At 49.4% G+C, this 23,779-nt stretch overlaps 1 protein-coding gene across 7 annotated transcripts in view; it reads right to left on the reverse strand.

Annotated features, from left to right (window-relative positions):
- The window catches only part of SNX10 (sorting nexin 10), a 75,925-nt gene that overhangs the window by 37,837 nt on the left and 14,309 nt on the right, over positions 1-23,779 (reverse strand). For 3 of the 7 annotated variants that reach the window (XM_056800449.1, XM_056800454.1, XM_056800448.1), the window contains exon 2: positions 1,741-3,937. The exons of the other annotated variants lie outside the window; for them this stretch is intronic. In XM_056800449.1, the coding sequence (XP_056656427.1) occupies positions 3,021-3,815 (795 nt within the window). In that variant the 5' untranslated portion in view covers positions 3,816-3,937 and the 3' untranslated portion in view covers positions 1,741-3,020. Of the gene's footprint in view, positions 1-1,740; positions 3,938-23,779 lie in introns of those variants that run through there. 7 annotated transcript variants of the gene reach the window in all.

Below are 23,779 nucleotides of genomic sequence, written 5' to 3' on the forward strand. Positions count from 1 at the left end.
GTTTTGAGGTGTCCCAAGCCCAGGGAAGCACAACGAGTCCAGAGCATTTGCCTGGGGAGCCCCATTTACTGGCGATCTACTGAAAACCCTTCTCCCGGCCGCGGCTCGCCTTCCCCACGCCGGTGTCCTGGTTTTATTGGGGGTTGGGCGACGGTGCCGTGCTCTCACCACAGCAGCCAGACTGCAGGTAGGCTGTGCACGGCCATAAGAAATGAAAAACTGAAATAAAATCTTACAGAAAGAAGAAAAGCTCATTCTTGAGGTTCTGGCGCAGGGCAGCGGTTGACAAGTCAGTCTAACCAGAAGTTTCATTTGCTCCTTCCAAGGTCCCAGAATCATAGCGTGAGGGGGTGGGGGCTTCCAGGGGGCGGAGCAAGCTGAGTCCCCACCCCCACTTCAGAGGGGGGAGGTGAGGAGCCCCCAGGGATTATAGGTGATCCTTGCAGGCAAGCCATTTACCTTCCCTTCTTTTTCCATCTTCCTCCTATCTTAGGCCATTCTGCCACTGGGAAACCCCCTCTCTGGGGACAGAAGCCACAGCCGACCAAAGATCTGGCTTCTGCTGTCACCACCTCAGACGGAGCCTCCATTTTCCAGCCCTGTGACATGGGAGGTCGATCGAAATGCCTTTGAAGCTCCTCTCCTCTTCCGCATTATCCCATTACGGCAACGCCAGCCAGAATATCTCATTGGATCCTCTCCCCCTCCCCCCCAGGGTAGCTGCTTCTATTCTCCCCATTTTACAGATGAGGGAAATGAGAGTAAGAAAAGGTCAGTGAGCTGTGAAGGGCCATCTGGTGAGGGAGCATCTAAAGCAGGATTGGAACTCAGGACCCCCTGAGGCCAGGACTAGCAGCACCCTATCCACCGTGTCCCTCATTGGACAGGGGACCAAGGCTAGGCTGAAAAGGACTTCAGCGACATCAGATCCAGGCCTCTCCTCAGACCATAAGACCGCCAGGACGGAGAAGTAAAGGCGTCGGCTGGGTCACCAGGAAGCAAGTGGGCAGGCGCGAGTGTGGAGGCTCCGCTGTATCACGTGGCTGTACGTGCCCCAGACTGACACGTGATCGTTTCTGCCTTCTCCGTAGGTGCACGCAGGGGGGAGGGGGGTGGTGAATGAGCTCCTGCAGCTCCAGCTTGCTCTCCACCCTGACGCTGCGGGTGGGTCTTCAGCTAAGACACCGGCCTGCCCTCCTAGATGGGAGCCCCGAGCCAGGCGGGACCTCCCAGGCTGGCGGGTCCCGCCTCTTCGCTTTCCAGGAGGATGCGGCTGCCTCGGAAGGCGATCCCGAGGCTCAGGTCAGCCTCCTGGGGGAGGCCGGCTGTGGGGCCTCCGGTGGGCCCCGGCCTTGAGGCTACAGAGGCAGCCAGGGCTGGGCGGGCTCTTTTCCCAGTGGGGCAGCCCCAGCCCGCTCATCCCTGCCTTTCCGGGACCCCTGGGCAGAACACAGCCGGGTGGGGCTATGATGGGCCGGGCTGGCCTTGCTGGGCCTCCCGGGCTTGCTGCAAAGCCCAGCACTTCTGGGGGTCCCCTCTGCCAGCCCCTTCAGGGCTTTCTTGGCAGAGACCCCGACCATCCCTGTCTCCTCCCAACAAGATCCAATCCGTTGGATAACCAAACCGCAGGGATTGTGGCAGCTTTGAGGACTGCAGCTCGCCCACACGCCCGGGTTCCAGTCTTGCACATTGTTGGGGTCTGAATCGGCACCCACCAAGGAAGACCAATTGACAATGCAGTGTGGCAAGAGGGCTGTTTATTGATCTTGTGCGCACCAGGAGAGCTCGGTAAGGGAGTTGCGTGGAGCGTCGGAGCTTTAGACCTCCCTCCCTCCAGCATACTGTGGCCCCTAAGTTCTTCCTGGAGCACTCTGGGCGGGCGTTGGTGTGTTCCGCGGAGGCTCCCTGCCAGGTGTCTTGCGATGGGGAGACAGTTTTGGTTCCCTTCATTCCCCACTTCTTGTTCTCTTAGGGGCCGGGGGTATGCTCGCTGGGGAAGGCCATAAGCTTTGGATAGGGCTCAGGGGCGGCCAGGGGCTGATATTGCTGGGAGGACCATTATCGGGATAGCATTTAAGCGGTCCTTCACGAACCTAACAGGACGGTTGAGGATGCAGGGCCCAAACGTTAGAATTAAGGCTAAAAGCACAAGGGGGCCAGTCAGGGATGAGATCCGGCTGGTGGGCCAAGGAGAGGAGTGAACAAGTTGGGCATACCACGGGCTGGCGGCTCCCCTTTCTCTTCTCCGGGCTTCTAAACTATCTCACAATTTGGCCAGAGAGTTTCTAATAACCCCCAAATGGTTGGCATAGAAACAGCATTCTTTGCCCAGGGCTGCGCATAGGCCCCCTTCCTTAAGGAAGAGGAGGTCCAGACCTCTCCGGTTTTGTAGGGCGACCTCAGCTCGGGAGGCATGGGATTTCTCGAGGAGAGCAAGGGAAGATTCCGGCCTAGCCATGTCTTCATCGACCGCCTGGCAGAGGTGGGAGAACCCTTGAGCCTGTGACGTGAGGGCGGCGATGCCTACCCCAAACCAGTGGCTCCCAGGAGGGTTGCTATGGTGACAGCGATAGTAACGGGTTCTCGCCTCCAACTTCGGGACACAATTGGTCCCATGGACGGAGGAGATCCTGATCGGTGTGGTATGTCCCCCAGGGGACTATCGTGACGGACATGCAGAACTCAGGGCGGCTAGCTAGGGAGGTAGGGGAGACACAGGGCTGTAGGCCAGAAAGGGAGCAAAGCCCCTGAGCTCCTGTGGGTGGGATGAGACATTTTCCAGTTATAGAATAGTCTGTGGTTGAGCAGAGGCGGGGGTCGGGATGGATGTTATTCCCTGCCCCGCAGCTGCCTCGTCCCATCACCACAGAGATGGCTAAGCCAGGGCCTGAGTTCTCCATTGTGGTGGGTTCTCCTCCTGGGAGGTGTTATAAATGGCATTTAGGCTGAAGGCCTCATAATAGGGTGGGGATACAACTAGACAGAGCCAGCAGCTCTCGGTGAGGTTAGGGAAGGAGTAGTTAAGGGCTGCTTGTAGTGGGGTGGTCGGGGCCAGAGGGCCCAGGGAAGGTCAGGGATGGAGGATCGGTGGGTCCAGTGCCAGTAAGGGGGCTGTGGAGGGATACGGGGTGGGGGGGGTCGTCAGTCATGGGGGAATTCAGGTTGACAATGGGATTGGGCTCTACGGCTACCGGGGGAGGGACAGGTTCTTTGCGGATGGTAAAGAAACCCCCCTGGTCATATCCCGACTCATATCTCCGGACTCCCCAGGTGCGCCCCAGGAGCCATCCATCATCTTTGGGGCGTTGGACAGTCAGGTTCAGCTGGGTGCAGCGGGCTTGCTTAGAAGCAGGGGAGTGAAAGAACCAATCCCAGGTACACCCTGTATTGGAGACCAGTTTTAGTTTCAGGAACTGGTCAGTATTCACAGTCCAATAAGTGGCCTCATCGCTCGCGAGGGTCACACAGTCCCAGTAAGCACAGAAGTAGTGGCCTGACTGATTGCAATTCAACCTCTCAGGGTTGGAACTAGGACATATATAGTGACCCATCAGGACCAGGTCCTCAGTCGAGACCGGTCCTGCCAAGAACCCCGTGCTCTTTCCACCTCCTTCACAGTGCTCAGCCAGGATCAGGATGCAGCTGGGCACCGAGAAGGTGGGGGCGTGGTTGCTCAGTATGGTTTGCACCGCATATGGGGACTCCATGGGCGTCAGGGTCCATTTCCAAGAAGGGTCGGGGATCCCGGTCTGCAAAATGGAAAAGAGGCAGACAAGGAAGGGAGAAAACAGGAGGGGGAAGGGTAAGGAGGTCATGTCGTTCTTCAGAGGAGTGTCGGGATGGGAAGCAGCTATCCAGGCCTCAGCGTCCTTCGGGGGATTTGCTGTTCTGGCGTGGGAGTGGTGGATCCAAGGGCCGATTCCGTCAACCTTAAGAGCTGGAGGGGTAACAAAAAGGGTTACATAGGGTCCCTTCCACTTCGGTTGAAGGTTGGTCCTGCAGTGCCGCTTAACCCAGACCCAGTCCCCTGGTTTGAAGGGGTAGGGTTTGAGAGGAAGGGGTTGGAACCGCGCTTGGAGTCTCGGCCAGAGATCGGACTGAATTTGAGACAGGGAGAGGACAAAGTCACGCAATCAAAGGGGTTGATCATTGCCAAGGGTGGGGAAGGAGGATAGAATGGGGGACAGAGAGACATACAATATTTCATATGGGGAGAGAGAGAGGGCCTGGTGTGTTCTGGGCCTTGAAGAGGGCTAGGGGAAGGAGCATCACCCAATCTCCACCAGACTCAAGGACCATTTTTGTCAAGGTTTCTTTTAGAGTCTGATTCATACGTTCCACCTGCCCTGAACTCTGGGGGTTGTATTCGCAGTGGAGCCTCCACTTGATGCCCAGAGATTTGGCTGAAGCCTGGGTAACCCATGAAACAAATGCTGGCCCGTGTCTGATCCCAAGGAGGCAGGGATTCCAAACCTGGTGATGATTTCTTCTAGGAATTTCTTGGCTACCATCTGGGCAGTCTCATTCTTGGTGTAGAATGCTTCCAGCTACCCTGAGAAGGTATCCACAAAAACTAACAGGTATCGGAAACCTGTATTTCCCAGGTTTGATTTCAGTGAAGTCCACTTCCCAGTGTTCACATGGCCGGTTGCCACAGAGTCTGACGCCGGTGTGGGGACCCGTAGCCTCTGCCCAGTTGAGTTGGCAAGTTTTGCATTTCCTGATCAGTTCTTCTAGGAAGGCTCCGGAGCCCCGGAATCTGACCTGTCCTTTTTTAAGTAAGGTGCACAACTTGGTTGTTCCCATATGAGTGAGATGATGTAGGTGGGTAGAGAGAAGTTGACCCATGGTTTGCGGGAGTAGCAAGTGGCCCTCGGAATCCCGATAGAAGCTGCCGGATAGGTGTCCCAACTTGGCCACTGCCCAGTCCACATCAGCAGGGGAGTATTGGGGAGGGTCAGAAGGGGAGTTAGAGAGGCAGGTGGGAGTATCGGAGGTGGGGCCAGTGGGCGTCACTGGGGTCTTGACAACAGTCAGTTCATACAGCGGGGCCTTCGATGCCACTTCCCTAGCCGCTTCATCGGCCTGGAGATTCCCCGTGGCTTCCAGGGATGTCCTGGATTGGTGTCCTGGGGTGTGAACTACAGCGACAGCCTTGAGTTCCCACACTGCCACAAGTAGTTCGTGGATGTGTTGAAGATGTGACACGGGCTTACCAGTGGAGGTGACATAACCCCATTCTTGGTAGATGGGGGCAGGAACATGTAAGGTAGTGAATGCGTACCGGCTGTCAGTGTAGACGGTTAGACATGTCCCTTTTGCTAGCCGGAGTGCCGCCCCTAGGGCGACGAGTTCTGCTCACTGGGCCAAGGTCCCATCGGGGAGGGAGGCCCACCATCGGATGGTGCCTGCGTCATCCACAATGGCGGCCCCCTCTCATCGGGCAGTCGGTGTCACAAAGCTGGATCATCCGTGAAAAGGACGAAGTCCGAGTTTGGTAATGGTGTACCTTTAAGTCAGGTTGAGCAGAGATGGATTCCACGAGGAGTTCTTGACAGGAGTGTTCCGGGGTGGAGGCAGAGGTGGTAGGTAAGAGGGTAGCAAGGTTTAGTGCAGATGCCACCCTGAAGGATAGACGGCTGTCGTCCAAGAGGAGGGATTGGTAATGTGTCAGGCGGGCAAGGGAGATCCAGCAGGTCGGGGGCTGGTGGAGGATACTTTCCATATCATGTGAGATGGCAATGACCAGGGACTGTACATGCATAAACTTATCCACATCTTTGACTAGTAGGGTGATGCCCGCTATAATCCGGAGGCAAACTGGCCTTCCAGCAGCTACAGGGTCAAGGTGTTTGAACAAGTAAGCGATCGGGCGGTCCCAGGGTCCCGTTTTTTTGAGTCAGAACTCCCTTGGCAATCCCACTGACTTCAGCAACAAAGAGTTGAAATGGCTTTTCTGGGTCCGGGAGTGCCAAGGCTGGGGCTTGAAGCATGGCAGTACGAAGGTGTTGAAAGGCAGCATCCAATTCAGGTGTCCATGTCCAGGTTGGGGACTTGCGAGTGGCCTCGTACAGGGGCTTGGCAATGGAAGCAAATCCTGGTATCCACAACCGGCAATACCCAACAGAACCTAGGAATTATCGAACCTGCCTGGGATTCAATGGGGTCTGCAGGTATGGAGAGGATAGTCTGGGTCATTTCAGGGGTGAACCACCGGGACCCGTCCCACAGCCTATATCCTAAGAAGGAAACCTCTGTAGGGCAGATCTTGGCTTTCTTGGCACTGACATAGCCCGCTGAGTCTAGACAGTCGAGCAATGTGCCATTCACTCTCTTGCAGGAGTCCTCAGAGGAGGCAGCAATCAAAAGGTCATCAACATATTGCAAGAGGGTTACCTCGGGATTTTGTTCTCGGAAGGGCTGGAGGTCTTGAGCCAGCACTTCACTAAAGATGGATGGGCTAAGTTTTGGGCCTTGGGGCAAATGGGTCCACGTGAACTTGACCGTGGATTGAACATCAGGGGACAACCACTCAAAGGCAAAGATGGGCTGGCTGATTTTGGCTAGGGGTAAGGTGAAGAAGGCGTCCTTGAGATCTAGGACAGTGTACCAGGTCAAGGAGGGGTGAAGGTTGCTTAGGAGCGTGTATGGGTTGGGGACAGTGGGGTGTATATCCTCCATGTGCTTATTTACCTCCCGCAGATCCTGGACTGGTCGGGAGTCTGTCCCCCCCCCCCGGCCCCCAGTTTCTTTACAGGTAATAAAGGAGTATTCCATGGAGACTGGCAGGTCGTCAGGATCCCAGCGTTGAGGAGGCAGCAGATGTGGGGCTGAATGCCTCGGTGCGCCTCTAGGGACATTGGATACTGCTTAACCCAGATGAGTATGGCTCCACTCTTAAGAGTAATGATTACGGGGGCTTGATTAACAGTCAGTCCAATTCCGGACTTCTCAGCCCAGACTGAGGGGAAGCGTTTTACCCAAGGGATATGTCCTTAGGAGAGGGTTGAGAAAAGAGTCTATGCTTGTCCTGAAGAGAAAGGGTCAAAACATGTAGTGGGGTCCCAGTGTCATCTGTGACGGTCACTTTTCCTGCTGAGAATTGGATGTGGGCCCCTATTTTATGTAGCAGGTCCCTTCCTAGAAGTGGGGCTATCTGGGATGATGAGAAAGGTATGGGTAACCCGCCAGTTACCAAGGTCAACAGTCCTGGCTCGATAGTCCATGGATATCGGTTGACCCCAGCCACACCCTGGATCCAAGACATTCTTGAAGACATATTCCCAGTGGGGGTGGTTAGAACTGAATGTTCGGCCCCCGTGTCGACCAGCATAGGAAGCTGTTTCCCCTCAATGTGTGCCATTACCCAGGACTCAGGGAGGGGGCCCGAGACCCATCCCCGTCAATCCTCATCTGCAAAGGCGAGTGCCGGCTTAGGACGTGATTGCCAGTTAGGGCGACCCTGCCATGGAGGGGGCGGCGGACATTCCCATCTCTTCCTCCCTGGCATCTGGGACATTGGTGCTGCCAATGATTCGGGTCCCCTCAAAGAAAACACCCTCCTGGTGCCCCTGAGTGTTGAGGGGGCGCTGGCACCAAACCGGGCTGGGCCAAAGCTGCCACCAGAATACAGTTGGTCTGTTGCTGGCATCGCAACAACTGTTTCCTGGACTTATCCTCCTTGACCACCTCCTGCCTCTTTCTTTCCCTTTCTGCCTCCTCCTGTCTATGTCGCACATGGCTCTCCAAGTCCTCCCGCCAGAACCTCTCAGCCCTCTCCTCCGGGGTTTCACGGGAATTGAAGACTCTTTCCATGGCCTTAAGGTCTGAAAGGGGCTGCCCGATGAAATCATCCAATTTTTGGAGCTTTCGCCTAATATCCGGGGCTGCCTAATTAACAAAGGCCAACAATACCGCGGTTGAGCTGGCAGGGGCTGATGGGTATAAAGGGGAATATATCCTGAATGCCTCCTGCAGGAGTTCTAAGAATGCTGCCGGGGTCTCTTCTGGGCCCTGATATATGGATTCAATTTTAGCCAAATTTGTGGGCTCACAGACAGCGGCCCATAGGCCGGCCAAGAGAGTCTGACGGTAGGTTCAAAGACATTCAGTGGTTGAGAAGTCCCAGTCAGGGCAGTCAGCAGGAAAGACTGCTGCAAGACGAAGAGGATCAGCTGTGGGACATCCATCATCCCCGAGGACCAGTTTACGCCCCTCGGTGTAAATGCAGTCCCTCTCTTCTGAGGTAAAAAGAGTGCAGAGGAGCTGCTAACAATCATCCCAAGTGGGACTGTGGGTCAAAAAAAAAAATGGATTCTACCAGGTCAATAAGTTTCTGAGGCTGTTCGGAAAAATGTGGGTTTTGATGTTTCTAGTTGTATAGATCACTGGAAGTGAAGGGCCAGTATTGGTGGATGAGGGGTCCATCAGGAACTATGGGTCTGACTGTGCAGACTGGGACAGCCGTTGTGGAGGATAGGACTTCGGTTCCCATGGTTCCTAGGGATAGTCATCCCTAGTGGTCACAGCCCCTGGTGTGGTGAGCGGGGGGGGGGGTGAAGAAAAGGGGACAGGGGCAGGTTCTGCTGCTGCCAAGGCCTCATTGTTGTTATCTTGAGGGGGTAGGGGGGTAGAGAGCTGGAGGGAACCCTGGCACATAGGGTGGGGGAGGAAAAAGGGGGTCTAGAGGGGGATCATCTGGCTTGGGTAAGACCGAAGGGAAGTCTTGAGTTTGGGGGGAAGGGGAGGCCTGATTGACTTGGGAAACAAGGATCTGGGCTGTGTCCAAAAAGGACTTCCACCAAGGGGGAGGATCCAAGGTGAGGTCTTGCCACGTCAGGATTTTTGGCATTTGGTCTGGGTAACCTTCGGGTCCAGGGAGGGGGACTCAGCCTCTAACAGCAGAAATGACCGATTTCTGCCACGTCCTGCCGCGGGGCCGCCCACACCCGAAGGTAGGCCATTCTGAGTTCCAGAGAACCTATAACTTTCCCTTCTTTACATTTACCCCTAAATTATGAAGTCGAGCCTTGAAGTCAGGATAAAGACTTAGAACTAGGTCTAGAGGAGTTGACTGCCCCTGACCCATGACGGGGTGTAGGACCAAAGGCAGAGAGAAAGAAGGGAAGAGAAAGAGCTAGACAGAGGATCGTTGGGCAAAATGACAGAAGATTCTTCCTGTGGAGCCAAACAAGATCTGGATGGGGGAAAGAGGTTGCGCTGGCCTCTGTTCCCTCCTCTCCGGTATCTTCTGGAAGAGACCCAAGATTTCTTCTGGTTACAGCACAAGGGTCCATGGTGTGTCCACCGTGGAAGTCTATGGGGATCAAACTTTGTAGGGACTCAAACCCCAAGTCTCAGGGACTCGAACCCTGGACCACCAGAGACTCGAACTCTGGCCTCCCCAGTTTATGGTTGGGACAGGGGGACTCAAACCCCCCCAGTGTTCTGAGGTCAGTGCTCCAGACCGAAACCTCTCCCCACCCTTTAGTTGCCTCAAGTGCTTCCCCTGGTTTTGGACTGGCTCCCTCACGGGAAAGAAGAAATGGGGTACTTCAGGATCCACTCTCATTAACAGATAGAAGGTTCAGACAGATGCCGCGGGAGAATCCCTCACCCCAAGACGGGATGGGCCTCAGAATTGGGCATAGGATGTCCCCGTATAATCCGCAGGGCGCGGAATCTTCCTATCCACTAAGCCATATATTCAGAGAGAGTCCTCTCTTTCCCCATACAATCATTCAACCACAGTCAAACGCTCTTATTCAACTCACCCAGAGGTCCGGTCCATGGAGTGCCTTTGACCCTCTTGTCAAAGGGGTTCCGAGGTGGGAGTTAACAATCCCGGACGAGCCCCCAAATGTTGGAGTCCGAATCATCGCCCACGAAGGAAGACCAATTGACAATGCAATTTGGCAAGAGGGTTGTTTACTGATCTAGTGCGCACCAGGGGAGCTCGGTAAAGGAGTTCCACCTGTGTCTAAGAGCGTAGGAGCTTTATACTTCCCCTCCCTCCAGCATACTGCATAGGTGGCCCTGGAAAAAATAGACTCGAATACAGGACTACAATCCCCACAAGCCTTTGCTCCACTTCTCTCACCTGGGCCAAGATCAAGAAGGTATTTAAGCTGATTCAAAGGCTTTTGAGGGTCTCTTGGACTTCTGTTTTGGGGCAGGCCTGGCTTTTTTCATAATGTAGGTGAGGTTGTGTCTAGGCCACTCTATGGCCTGGACACGTGTTTCTTATCCTATATTTTCTTTAATCCTTAATCTTCAATAAACCTCTAAAAAAATAATACTCCTTGCAGAGAGAAACTAATTTCTACCTGCCTCAGTCTCCCCGTCTCCCCTAAATTTTAATCTTTACAGATGGCGACCACTAGATTGGATGAGAACTTCTCAAAATTTTTTTAGCCTAGAGAATTTTTTTTTAAAGCCACGATTCTCCAAGATGCTCTTTAGAAAACCATCTTGATCAGCTCCTGCCTGCAGCCCGTTCTGGCTCCTACTTCTGCTCCTGGCCTCTCACCTGATGGCTCCCGGCCCGACCCACTCCGGCAGTCTGTCTCTCACCCATCTGGCCTCCGACCCAGACGGCTCATCACCCCAGCCCCAGACCCACGAGCGTGACCCCAGCCGGCTCATCACCCAGATCCTTGGAGCAGATTGCTGAGGACTCATTGGGACCAGCTGGTAACAGTATTGGCCTCGTGGGCGGAGGGGAGAGACAAGAGGGAAAAGAGAACAGGCAATTTTCCCTTAGGCTAAGCCTCTGAGCAAACGGGGGTGTATTGGCTCCACGTGGACTGGGGCAGGAGGAAGGATCATATCAGGGGAGAGGGGAAAGAGAGACTAGAGAGAGAAGAAACAGATTTTTTCAAACAGAAACTTAAAAAGCAATGGGCTGTTTAAAAGGATTTTCGACTGTTCTGGTAATTTCATTGATTTCACCTGCGTGCCAGAAGAAACATTCAGCCCAAAGATTCAACTTTGAATTTGCAAATGAGTGGCTCAGGGAACTGAGAGCATGGTCCTGGGTTAAAATCTGGCCTCAGATTCTCCCCAGCTGTGGGGCTCTGAGCAGATCGATAGCCTTTACTACTCTACCTTCGGACAATAGACATTTAAATAGATAATTAAAAACAAACAAACAAAAAACCCCACCCAAGGAACTTTGAAGAGACTAAAGGCTATATTTTGAGGCATTTCAAACTCCAATGGTTTATAAAAAATCTCTATTCTATTGCATTTTTTCTTTAAGGTTTAACTTTGTGATTTTAAGTTCATATATTACTGGATTCAATATTATTCTGCTTGAACTGAAGGTTGATTGAATTTATTTTGAATGTACTGAGTTTTGAAATTCTGTTGTTTTTCCCCTATAACTGTGTTGAACAAATATTATTGTGAATAAGCCCATATATGAAAAAACAGCTTTTTTCTATTTTGCTGAGGATAGATGGACTTCAGAACTGGTTATAATTGTATTAACAACCTTGGAAATTTAATGTGCTAAATATCTGATTTGATTTTAAGGGTTTTTTTTTTAAATATGATTTTTGGAATTTTTTTTTACAATCTGGTTATTTTAGCCAATTGTAGCTGAAGTGAAATACATTTTATAACCCCCAACCTTCCTGCATTTCTAAATATGTGAATGGAAGTTGGGCAGTTAATCTCAGGGCATTTATATCCCTAAAAGCCTCCAAAAAAGGAGCACCCCTTTATTTATACTCTTCACCTCACTACTTCACTTCTACCAGAATGATATATAGATTTCTTGATTATGTTCTTAACCCAAGATGAGTTTTACTTTGTTTAAAAAAATATGTTTAAATACCAAGGTTGAAAGATTGCTATGTTTGTAAAAATTGTGACAAATGTCCATCAATTCATAGGTTTTAAAAATGTCATACAGCAACTTATGTGAAATATGAAAGTGTGTTTGTTTGCTATTGTAATTAATTGGGCTATTGAGAATTTTGGGGATTTTGATATCTACATATTTGTACTACTGTATTTTTAAAGATGAAAAAATTGTTAACCTTGTTCAATTCATTTGCCTTCTACTCACAGTGATCATGGCTGGATATTAAGAGGAAATGGATCTCATTTTTGGTGAGAAAGCCTTGTATTTTATATTTTCTTAGCTGACACAGAGTGTAAATGATTATAAGCTATATTTTTGAATTTTTTAAAGCTCTTATTATATTTTTCTTGCATGTGCAATATACTTTTTCAGTTTTTTTGTTATTTTTCTCTCCTTTTTATATTTGAAGCACATGTCACCAGCATTAAGATTTTCTTTAACTTTTTGTCTTTTCAGTGCTACAAGTTTGAAATACATTTGCTAATTCATGCCCTAAAAAGCTTATGACTATAAAAATGATGCCACTAATTATTTAATAAATTATGGGACTTTGCTTAATGATTCTGTCTGATTCCAGGACAAGATATACATACAAGAGCCATTGCAGAGCCAAAGAAAGGCCAATCCAGGATGGATTGATGCACTTCTAGGCCAATACAAAGGTCTTGAACCTAGTGTGAAGACTCGAGGTTACTATGTTTAACATGTGTTAAGACATAGGCTTTCCTTGTGTCCACACTCACTCTGAAGATACTCACAGACGAGTATCCCCAAAACTTGACTCCTACGTGGCTTCTATAATCTGGTCCCTTTCTTTTCTGCCTCTCATAGTGTGGTACCTTTCTGTAGTCCTGGCTATTGACTGCGTAAATGCATCATTGCTTAGATCGTTTTGATTGGGCCCTGATTGAAGGACCTGTTATAGATTTATTTTTCTTCTACTTGGAATTTTTACACATAAGACTTTGATAGTCTATATTTTCATCCAGAAATTTTTCTTTTCTTTTTGATTTTTCAGATGTCTTTTTAATATCTCTTGCCAATTGATTCATATACCTCATACCTCAGCCATGCATCCCTAACTGATTCTGTATCTTTCAATCACCCACAACACGGGGAAATGTAAAAAAATATTATTGTAAATTGCAAAGTTTAAATTCCTTTTGAGAAGAATTTTAGGTAAAGAAAGATGCTACCTCTCTGAATCCAGAACTGAACTGTTGGAGAAGCCACCATGAAGAAGCCTCCAGACCACAAGTTGCACAAAATTGAACTTTGGGTGTGGTTGATTGAATATTTATTTGTATGTACACTTTCATGCCAAAGGGAACTGCCTCCTAACTGGCTTTTTGTCAATGCGTTCAGCAATTATTGGTTTTATTCTTTTGTTTCTCTTATCCTCAAATTATTGTAATCTTTAAATTGATTATGTTTTCATGATCCTTTGGAAAAAAATTAATTTTTTTCAAACGATCAAACGGAGGAATGTAAAAAATAGACTCGAATACAGGACTACAGTCCCCACAAGCCTTTGCTCCACTTCCCCAGAATGCCTTGTAATCTCACCTGGGCCGAGATCAAGAAGGTATTTAAGCTGATTCAAAGGCTTTTGAAGGTCTCTTGGACTTCCGTTTTGGGGCAGGCCTGGCTTTTTTCATAATGTAGGTGAGGTTGTGTCTAGGCCACTCTATGGCCTGGACACGTGTTTCTTATCCTGTATTTTCTTTAATCCTTAATCTTCAATAAACCTCTAAAAAAATAATACTCCTTGCAGAGAAAAACTAATTTCTACCTGCCTCAGTCTCCCCGTCTCCCCTAAATTTTAATCTTTACAGCCCATAAATTCTTCCTGGAACATTCTGTGGTTAGGGCGTTGGTGTGTTCATGTTCTGGCCGGAGGCTCCCTGCCAGGTGTCTTGTGATGGGGAAACAGTTTTGGTTCCCTTCACACATCTCAGAGGCCCGAGGGGCCAGCCCTGAGAGGTCTCTCTGACACAGCTAGAGGGGAGCAGGACCAAGGCCTGAGATCTCCCTGAGACAGGCCTACAGAGCTGCTTCAAAAGCCTCCCCAATTCCCCCGGAGCCCCTCAAAATCCCCACAATGTGGGAAGACCAGTCCGCTGGCATCCTGCCCAAAGCAGGTCTCCCCCTGCCTCTGGGTCTTCGGGTCTAAGGCAAGTGTTTCCTTTTGGTTTTTAACCCTTCTCTTCCATCTTACATCAATTCTGTGTATCAGTTCCAAGGCAGAAGAGTGGTAAAGGATAGGCACGTGGGGTTAAAGGACTTGCCCAAGGTCACACAGCTAGGAAGTGTCTGATGTCAAATTTGAACCCAGGACCTCCATCTCTGTGGTTCTGCCCTCAATCCATGTTGGTGGGATCTCTTTGCAGGATGTTAGCCTACGAAGGACATATACCCCCCCACTGGAAGGGGATTTTCTGGGTTTCTTATTCATTACTGCCTCTAGGCAAAATAGCACAGTGGCTAGAGCACTATCCTAGCTAGATTTGGGGTTCAAATCCTGTCTCTGACACTTACTGGCTGTGTGGTCCCACACCAAGTCCCCTGACCTCTCAATGGTGAAGGCACCCCTCGGCAGGATTCTCAACCCTCTGTGTGTTGTGGACCCCTCTGGCAGTCCCGCACGGCCGAGGACCTTTCCCAGAATGCTGTTCTTAAAGAGACAAAGTAAAGCAGAGGATGGCAAAGGAGGTCTGTTCTATTGAACAACAGATACGGAGAGTTCATAGCCCCCAGAGAATCCCTGCCCTGAGACTGCCTGCAAAGCCCCCCCACAGGGGGGCTGTCCTGACCCAGGAGCTTCTGCACACCTATGAAATCACAGGGCCAAACCTCTTCCCAAACACCCCAATTCCCCTTTGTCTCCAGCTCCTCCCTGACCCCACAAGCTTCTCTCTGGAAGGCCGCCTCCTGCACCATCCGTCCACGCCACTGGCTCAGCCTCCAGCTCTCCCCTTCTGTTCACAAGCACACCTGGGTCCCCATCGCCCAGCTTCCCCATCACTCGCTCAGCATCCCCATAGCCCAGCATCCCCATCATTCGCCCAGCATCCCCATCACCCAGTGTACCCCATTGCCAGTTTCTACATCACCCAGTGTACCCCATCACTCGCTCAGCATCCCCATCTCCCAGCATCCCCATCACTCGCTCAGCATCCCCATCTCCCAGCATCCCCATCACTCGCCCAGCATCCCCATCGCCCAGCATCCCCATCGTTCTCCCAGCATCCCCATCGCCCAGCATCCCCATCGTTCTCCCAGCATCCCCATTGCTCGTCCCTGTCCACTAGGCAGGCTGCCATTTTCTCTCCTGCTTGCTTCTCTCTAGAAGTCGCCTTGGCCAAGCGCAGCGAGTCAGAGTGAGAAGGTGACAACCCTGAGGAGGGAGGCCGGGTGATGGGGAGAAGCAGGGGGACCCCTGGTGGGAAGAGGAAAGTCAGGAAGAGGAGAGGGTTGGGAGGAAAACCAACATGTTCTCTTTAGGACCAGCTGAGTCTGAAATGCCAACAAGCCATCGGGACGAAGATGCACCAAAGCAGCTGGTGGGGGATGGAAGGTGACCAGGGGCAGATGGGCAGGCCTGGAAGTCCCTCCATCCAGCCGATCGCTGCCCCCAGCAAAGGTGATGAGATCCCCGAGTGAGTCTAGAGAGCCAACAAGATGGCCTGGCAGACAGCCTGGGGGAGTCCCACTGCTTGAACTGCGATCGGCATGAAGGTCAGACAGGGAGAACCAGAAGCGCGTCCATCCGGAAGGAGCAGCCGGTGCACAGCCAAAGCACGGAGAGGCCCAGGAGGGTCAGCATGGAGAAAGGACCATCGGATTAGGCAACAGCCAGATGTGACCATGCCGAAGACAGTCGTTCCGTTGTTCTGGTTGGGGGCAATGAGGTGTCCCACACCTGGAGTCAAGAAGACTCCCCTTTCTGAGTTCAAATCTAGCCTCAGACGCCCGAGAACTGTGTCCCCCTGGGCAAGTCCCTCCCTGGCTGGCCTCGGGGTCCTCCTCTGTCGGGGGAGTAGCAAACCTCTCTGGAGTCTTCGCAAGAAAATCCCCAACACCAAGCGTCGGGCGCAGCTGAAGCGCCTGAGCCACAAGTGGGGAAAAGGGGTTTCAACGGCCGAAACACAATCTGCCAGAAAGCAAGAAGGGTTTCGCCTTTGGTTTCAGGGCAGCACCCGGAACCCACGAGGCGCGCCATAAATGCTTACTGATGGCCTGGCTTAGAGCCTGCAAAAATGCCCCGTGCTCTTCAGGCAGTGCGCTGCACGGAGGGAGCCGGGCCACTGGAGGGGGGCGCCGGGCCCTACCACTGCGGCCTCAGTTTCCCCATCTGGGAACTGATGAGGCTGAATAGATGGCTGCTGGGGCCCTTTCCAGCATGGGATCGATGATGCTCTGTTCTGCTATGTGAGAAATGCTGGTGAGTCTGAGAGCTCCCGGCCCGGCCCCAGGCCCCAGAGCCCAGGGCACTTTAGACCCTTACTCTGCATCTTAAAGGTGAAGGATGTGGAGGGGGGAGGCCATGGGGACTTGCCCAGAGTCACGCAACAAGGAAGTGTCTGAAGATGGACTTGAACCCAGGCCCTCCTGTATCCGGCCCGCCCCCAGGACACCCAGTTCTGGGGGGCAGCCGGGGCGGGCGTCAAGAATCCTTTCCAGTTCAAGAAAACCCCCTTCTCGAGGCCTCGTAACCTTGGCCCCCGACAACAATCCAGAGTCCAAATCTCAGCAGCACCAATACACCAGGGAGAAAAACGGAGCGGGGTTGGCTGCGGGGAGGACAAGTCAGGACTGTCTGCCCCAGCGGAGGCTGGAGATTATGGGAGCCCTGCAGGGGCCTCAAGGCGGGCCACCCAGGCCAAACCCCCCCATTTACGGAGGGGGAAACTGAGCCCCTCAGAGGGAAAGAATCCTCCAAGCCAGACGGCCACGTCACGCCACCACCAAGGTGTGTTCACAAAGAACACGTGTTTCTATTGTTCTTTATACTCTGTATCAAACCGTGGCCAAATCACAGCTTCTCCCGGCCTCCATTTCCTTCTCCGTAAATAGGTGGCCTGTCGATAAGGTCCCTCCAGCGCTACATCTAAACTCTGAAGACCTGCCCAAGGCGAGCCACGTATGAAGTGGCCCAGAGGAAATTCGAATGCAGGTCCTCTGCCTTTGGGGCTAGTGTTCTGTCCTCAGTTTTCTCCCAGGGAATCAAATTCATCTGAGAATGTGAGAATTTGGAGAGCCCACAGAACGCTTCTAGACTACTCTGAACAAAGATTCCCTTGTAAATGATTCCCCAGAGAAGCCCCCAAAGGCCTCCAGCCTCTGCTGGAAGATCTCCAGCAACGGGGAGCTCACTACCTTCCAAGCACAACGGCCAGTCCCCTCAGGAGAGCCCTCCCTGTGAGGAAGCTTTAGATGACATTGAGCCTATGGATGGGATCCCCCCATCCATCTTTGCTCTGCCCTCCTGGGCCCAGCAGGGCAGGGCAGAGGAGACCCATTCTCCCTTCCAGCGGGGATGCAGACGCTGAGGGAAGACTCGCTGACCTCCTCCCTGAACAAGCAAGCCCACAAGGACAATTCAGCGAGAGCGTCTCTAGACTGCAGAGCCTCCTTCCTCGGGGAGTCCTGGGCTCAGCCTGGCACGGAGGACACAGCAGAGACGCCGTCTACCATCGCCACCGTCCGGAGCCTGAATCCTTCCCACTTTCCTGGCTGACCAGTCACGTAACATCTCTGAGACTCCGTTTGCTCATCTGAAAAATGGAGACCCAGGCCTGCTGCTCTCCAGTTCCACTTCATGCTCCGGCCTGAGAAATGGGTCCATGACAGCAGAAAACGGGGCGAGCTTGTCTGAACTGCTGCCAAACAGAGCCAGCAGAGCCAGGGGCCACCTGGCTGATGCGTGTCCATCCGTCTGCTAATAATCATCTATAAACATTTGTTAAACGTCTACTCTGAGGAGGAGGAAGGCCGGGAGGCTCAGTGGATGGAGAGCCAAACCTGAAGACGGGAGGTCCCGGGTTCAAATGGGAGCTCAGACCCTTCCTTGCTGTGTCACCCTGGGCAGGTCACTGCATCCCCATGGCCTAGCCCTTACTGCTCTTCTGCCTTGGAACCAGTACATAGTATTGAGTCTAAGACAGAAGGTGAGGGTTTAAAAAAAAAAGTCTACTATGAGGGGCAGCTAGAGAGCTCAGTGGATAGAGAACCAGGCATGGAATTGGGAGATCCTAGGTTCAAATCTGATCCCAGATTACTTCCTAGCTGTGTGATCCTAGATGGGAGAGAGAGAGCGAGAGAGAGAGACAGAGACAGAGACAGAGACAGAGACAGACAGAGAAAGAGAAAGAGAAAGAGGAGAGACAGAGAGAAAGAGACAGAGAGAGAGAAGGAGAGAGAGACAGAGAAAGAGAGAGAGGGAGAAGGAGAGACAGAGAGAAAGAGACAGAGAGAGACAGAGAGAGAGAGAGAAAGAAGGAGAGAGACAGAGAAAGAGAGAGAGAGAGAGAGACAGAGAGAGAGAGAAGGAGAGGGAGAGAGAGAAGGAGAGAGAGATGGAGACAGAGAGACAGAGACAGAGAGACAGATTGCCCAAAGGTAATCCAGACTGCTCTTCTAGGTCCACTTCACTGGCCACCTGGAGTAGAGTGTTTGTCCAAGATCACCTCCCTGAAGGCCTGACTATGTTGTCCAGGAAGCTGACACTAGACTAACCAGCATCAGATGATCCAGAAAATAACAGGAAAAGAAGCCTAAAAGGGTCCTCTTCCCCGAGATTCAGTGAATGACGCGTTAATCATTGTCACAAGCTAACCAAGGGGAATCCTTGGAGCTCACAGGCAGTGCCCACATCCAGTCATCATTAAGCATTCATTGAGTCCCCCCTCTGTGCCCAGCACGGTGCTGTACGGCATCTTGTGACAACAGCCCTCCAACACCTCATGATCATTTTAGTCTAGCGCCAGAGGGCCGGGACTTTGAAAAGCTCTCAGGAATCCTTCCTGTTTTTAGGACTTCTTCCAGCAGTTTTAGAATTGATTTCTGCAGAGAAAAAATAAACCCTGTGCTAAAAATCCAAGGCTACTGTGATTTTAATACTGAAGATGACAATCTCCTGGTCCCCAGCCAGAGGCAGTTTTGTAAAGCACTGAAGGCAGAGACAGCTCAATGGCCTGGGAGTCAGAGACCCACTAAATTCCCACTTTCTGAAAGAAGTGTTTCCCAGTGTTTCCCCCATTGGCTTTCTCTTCTGCCAGCCCTCTAATTTCAGTGCTTTCGAGCTCAGATTGCCCTCTCTTTATCCTGTTTACAGTTTGTTTGGAGCATGCTTTCTCATCCATTAGTCCTGAAAACAGGACCTGGTTGTATTTAGGGGGAAGAGGGGGGTTGAGGCTTCTTTGTATTCCCAGCATCTAGCACAGTGCTTGGCACATGGGACACTCTTAAATGCTAGCTGAATGACTAACATGGCCATCTGTTTTGCATGACTGCACACATATAACATGTCAAATTGCTTACCGTCTCAGGGAGGGGAGAGAGGAGGGAGAGGGCGAAAGAACTGGAAACTCAACATTTTCTTTAAATGATTTCTTTTTACAAGCAATTGAAAAAATAGTACTTCAAATAATTGTAAAATGAAAGCGAAAACATGCTAGTTGATGGTTGACTGACTGCCCACAACTGGTGGGAACAGATCAGCAGATGTGCATCTCACTCTCGAAACAGAGTAGATGTTCAATAAATGCTTGTTTGGTCCAACTGAATTTAATTCCACAACAAGCTTTGTATCTCATAGATTTTTATATGTTGTGTCCTCATTGTCATTTTCTTCAATGAAATCAGTAAAAATTTCTATGATCAAATCACTCCAGTATCTCTGCCAAGAAAAGGCCACGGGCAGTGTGGTCCATGATGTGGTCCATGGTGCAGTCCACAGTATAATCACAGTATGGTCCACAGGGTCAACAAGACTTGGACACAACTGAGCAACAGCAAAGCAAAAATCCAACAAGTCGAATCTGAACTCCTCAAGGGTTTCAACCAATAATGATTAATGTAGAATGACTATAATAATGTAATTGGAAAGTGAAACCACAAAGCTTAGTATACATTGGTTGGCTTCACTTGTCTCTGAATGACCAGAAACAAGCAAGATGCTTTGCACATTTTTGTTGGACTAAACTCATGTGTTTCTGGGGAGCTCAGGGAGGAAGCTCCCTCTACCAGTACACGCACACAGTAACTTCTAGTCTTAGAGAACTAAGACCCTGAACGAGGCTCACGGTCACTCGGCTGGTACATGTCAGACTCAAACCCAGTTTTTCCTGACCCTCATTCCACTCTCCAGCCACAGTGCCACATCATCTCTCTCGTGGCAGTCCATACTAAATGTTCTCCGAATTGAGCACAGATGGAATTTGCTTGGGAAGACCTGGAGAGCACAGCAAGAGGCTTTCTTGCCCATGGGATGCCAACGTCATAGCCTATGCTGATCAGAGAGAGGGCTAAGAGGAGGGCAGTGATCCCTGGATTCCTCTTTCTATGGAGGGTGGGAGATCTTCTCATTCTAAAACAATCTAAAACATTCTAAAATGATGATCCCACATTTTGGACATTGCCGACCCCAGGGTGTTAGTCCTAAGAGGCTTCATCTTAAGAGAACTCAGGACGATGCTAAGAAGTCTTCACCCGGCATCACCGAAAACTTGGGAAGTCCCTGAATGTTAAATGTGGACTAATGGTATAGGAATGCAATAGGATATTACTGTGTGTTTTCAAATGATGAAGAGGGGGTGGCTAGGTGGCTCAGTAGATAACCTTGGAATCTATACTTGATCATAGAAACAATTACTGATTTCATTGAAGAAAATGACGAGGACATAACATATAAAAATCTATGGGATACAAAGCAGTACTTAAGGGAAAATTTATATCCCTGAGTGCCTATATCAACAAAATATAGAAAGGAGATCAACAAATTGGGTGTGCAACTTAAAAAAATAGAAAAAATTAATTAAAAATCCCCTGATAAAGACTAAATTGGAAATCCTAAAAATAAAAGGAGAAATTAATAAAAGTGAAAGTAAAAAAACTATTGAACTATTAAATAAGACTAGAAGTTGGTTCTTTGAAAAATCCAATAAAATAATGTATTGGTTAATCTAATTTTAAAAAAGAAAGAAGAGAATCAAATTATCAGTATCAAAAATGGATTTCAAATCTGGCCTCAGACACTTCCTAACTATGTGACCCTAGGCAAGTCACTTAACCCTCATTGCTAGCCCTTATCATTCTTCTGCCTTTATTCTGTGATTCTTAAAAATTCTCAGACCCTACTTCAGAACACTTGGTTAAGACCATTCCCCATTTTAAACAATGAAGGGACTTAGTCAGGAATGTGAGAACTCTACTCCACCCATGCTTAAGCATACTTTAGGGGAAGATAAAGTTGTAAACTCTTTACTGAACAATGAAAAAGTACTTAACTCATACTTATAGTGAAGCAAAAGCCTTAAGCTAAGTCTATTTTTAGATCTAATACAAAAAGGTGCTAAGTACCTATACCTATGAAGGTCAAATTAACCACTAAAAGGTCAAGCAACTTGCAAACTTGCAAGGGGCAAAGAGGTGTGAATTTACTCAGAAGTTTTAGTCTACTCAGGTGTGAATTACTCAAAAGTTTAGTCTACTCAGGTGTGAATTAAGAATGGTCTGTCCTTTGGAAAACATCTACTGTGATTGGTAGATGTGAGAACTTAGGGGAGGTGACATAGGAGAAAATTCTCTTTAAAAGGAACTCTCTCTGAGAGAACTGGGGTGGCTGGCTGAAGATTCAGTTTGCCAAAGCTGAATTGGAGCTCAGACTAGTTGGAGTAGCTGGGTCTCTCTGAACACTAGAATCTTGCTTGGGACAAATCTTATGATGGGTGGATTAAAGACTGACTGATCTCTCTTAGGGCTTGGGGGAGGCTGGCCTAGACTGGCCTGGGCTGTCCTACCCCTTTTCTCATTATTTCCTCTTACTCTCTCTCTCTCCCTTTCATTAATTCCTTAATTTGTATTAATTAAAATCATAAAAACCCAGCTGACTTGGGTATATTTCATATTTGGGAATTTTTCCCTGGCGACCACTTTATATTTGATTTAACTCAAGACAATATCTTGAAACCATATTTCCATCGTCACAGTTTATACCAACCACTCTTTTAAATATTACAATTCTAAGACAGAAGGTAAGGGTTAAAAAAAAAGTGAATCTCACCTCTAATGAAGAGGAAATTAAGGAATCTATACTTGGTCTAGATTTTAAGACAGGAGGTAAGGGTTTTTTAAAATAAATTAATTTCTCTAATTAATTAAATTAAAATTTTGAATAATTAAAATAAAATAGAAATGATAAAGAGTCTTGTGCCTTCTCAATGGGTGGGGGAGGAGTGTGAAGGAGATAATTTGGAAGTGAAAATAAATATTAACAATTAAAAAAAAAAGAAATGATGAAGAGGAGAAGTTTGGAGAAACCTGGGCAGATGGGCATCTAAATTCTTCAGGATTGATACTGCTTATTACTATTACCCAGGAAGCAAACTTCTTTTTATGTGTCCTTTTGCTTACATCATTGTAGCCAGTATATGATAAGCATTATTAGTGGAATTAAATTCAGATGGACTCAACAAGAATTTGTTAAGCATCTACTATGTGTCAAGAACTGTGGACACTGTAAAATACTTAACATCTGTCTACCTCAGTTTCCTCCAATTGTAAAATGAGAATAACAATAGCACTTACTTCACTGGGTTGTTATAAGGGTCAAATAAGATCATATTTGTAAAATACTTTGCCAACTTAAAGCACTATCTAAATACAAACTATTATTAGATAAGTAATTAAAAACAAAACAGACACATCTAATTTTAAAAAAGAAAGAAGAGAATCAAATTATCAGTATCAAAAATGGATTTCAAATCTGGCCTCAGACACTTCCTAACTATGTGACCCTAGGCAAGTCACTTAACCCTCATTGCTAGCCCTTATCACTCTTCTGCCTTGATTCTAAGACAGAAGGTAATCAAACTGCCATCAAGGAGTTCCAATTTGACTCAAGGGACACAACATGTTTTTGTTGTTTTTCAATTTGTTGTTGTTCAATTCAGTCCAGCCCTTGATGATCCTGTGAACCACAGTCCCCAAGGGTTTACTTGGCAAAGATACTGGAGTGGTTTGCTATTTCCTTCTCCAGCTCATTTTACCATTGAGGAAATAGAGGCAAAGAGCATGAAGTGACTTGCTCAGGATCACTCTGCTAGTGTCTAATTTCACTGGGGTCTTCCTGATTCCAGACCCGACTCTCTGCCCACTGCACCACCCGGCTATCCCTAAATTTGACACTCCAAATACCAAGAACCGGAGCTTGGCGGTTTCCAGTTTATTTCTCTAAAGAGGAAGCAGGGCTTGGCCACATCCCTTTCTGGAGAGGAGCTTCAAGTCTTCCCTCCACCCATGGCCACCTGCCTTTGATGCTTTATCGCAGCTTAAAGATGACCCTGAGCTCTCAGAAGCTGGGCCAGATTTATTGCCCACACCGTGGCACAGATAACTTTTCTTTATAAGCTTTCACAGGAAGTCACCGTGGGAGAATGAATAAATGCTCATCCATCACAGCCAGCCTCCAGATAAAGGTGTCCTCGAGGGCCTGAGCTCAGGCAAGCATCCAGAGAGGGAGGGACCCCCCCCCCCAGTTTTTCACATCCAGAATCCAGAAGTCACCAATGTTCCACTTGGGAAGGCCGAGGGGGCAGCCAGTCTTCCCGTGAGGGTGTCCAGGAAAGGGGAACCCCCTCCCCTGCCCAGGCATCCCATTCCTCTTTGGGAAAGGTGTTTTTCACCTTT

Source organism: Monodelphis domestica, chromosome 5, assembly GCF_027887165.1.
Source record: "Monodelphis domestica isolate mMonDom1 chromosome 5, mMonDom1.pri, whole genome shotgun sequence".
NCBI classification, from domain to species: Eukaryota; Metazoa; Chordata; class Mammalia; order Didelphimorphia; family Didelphidae; genus Monodelphis; species Monodelphis domestica.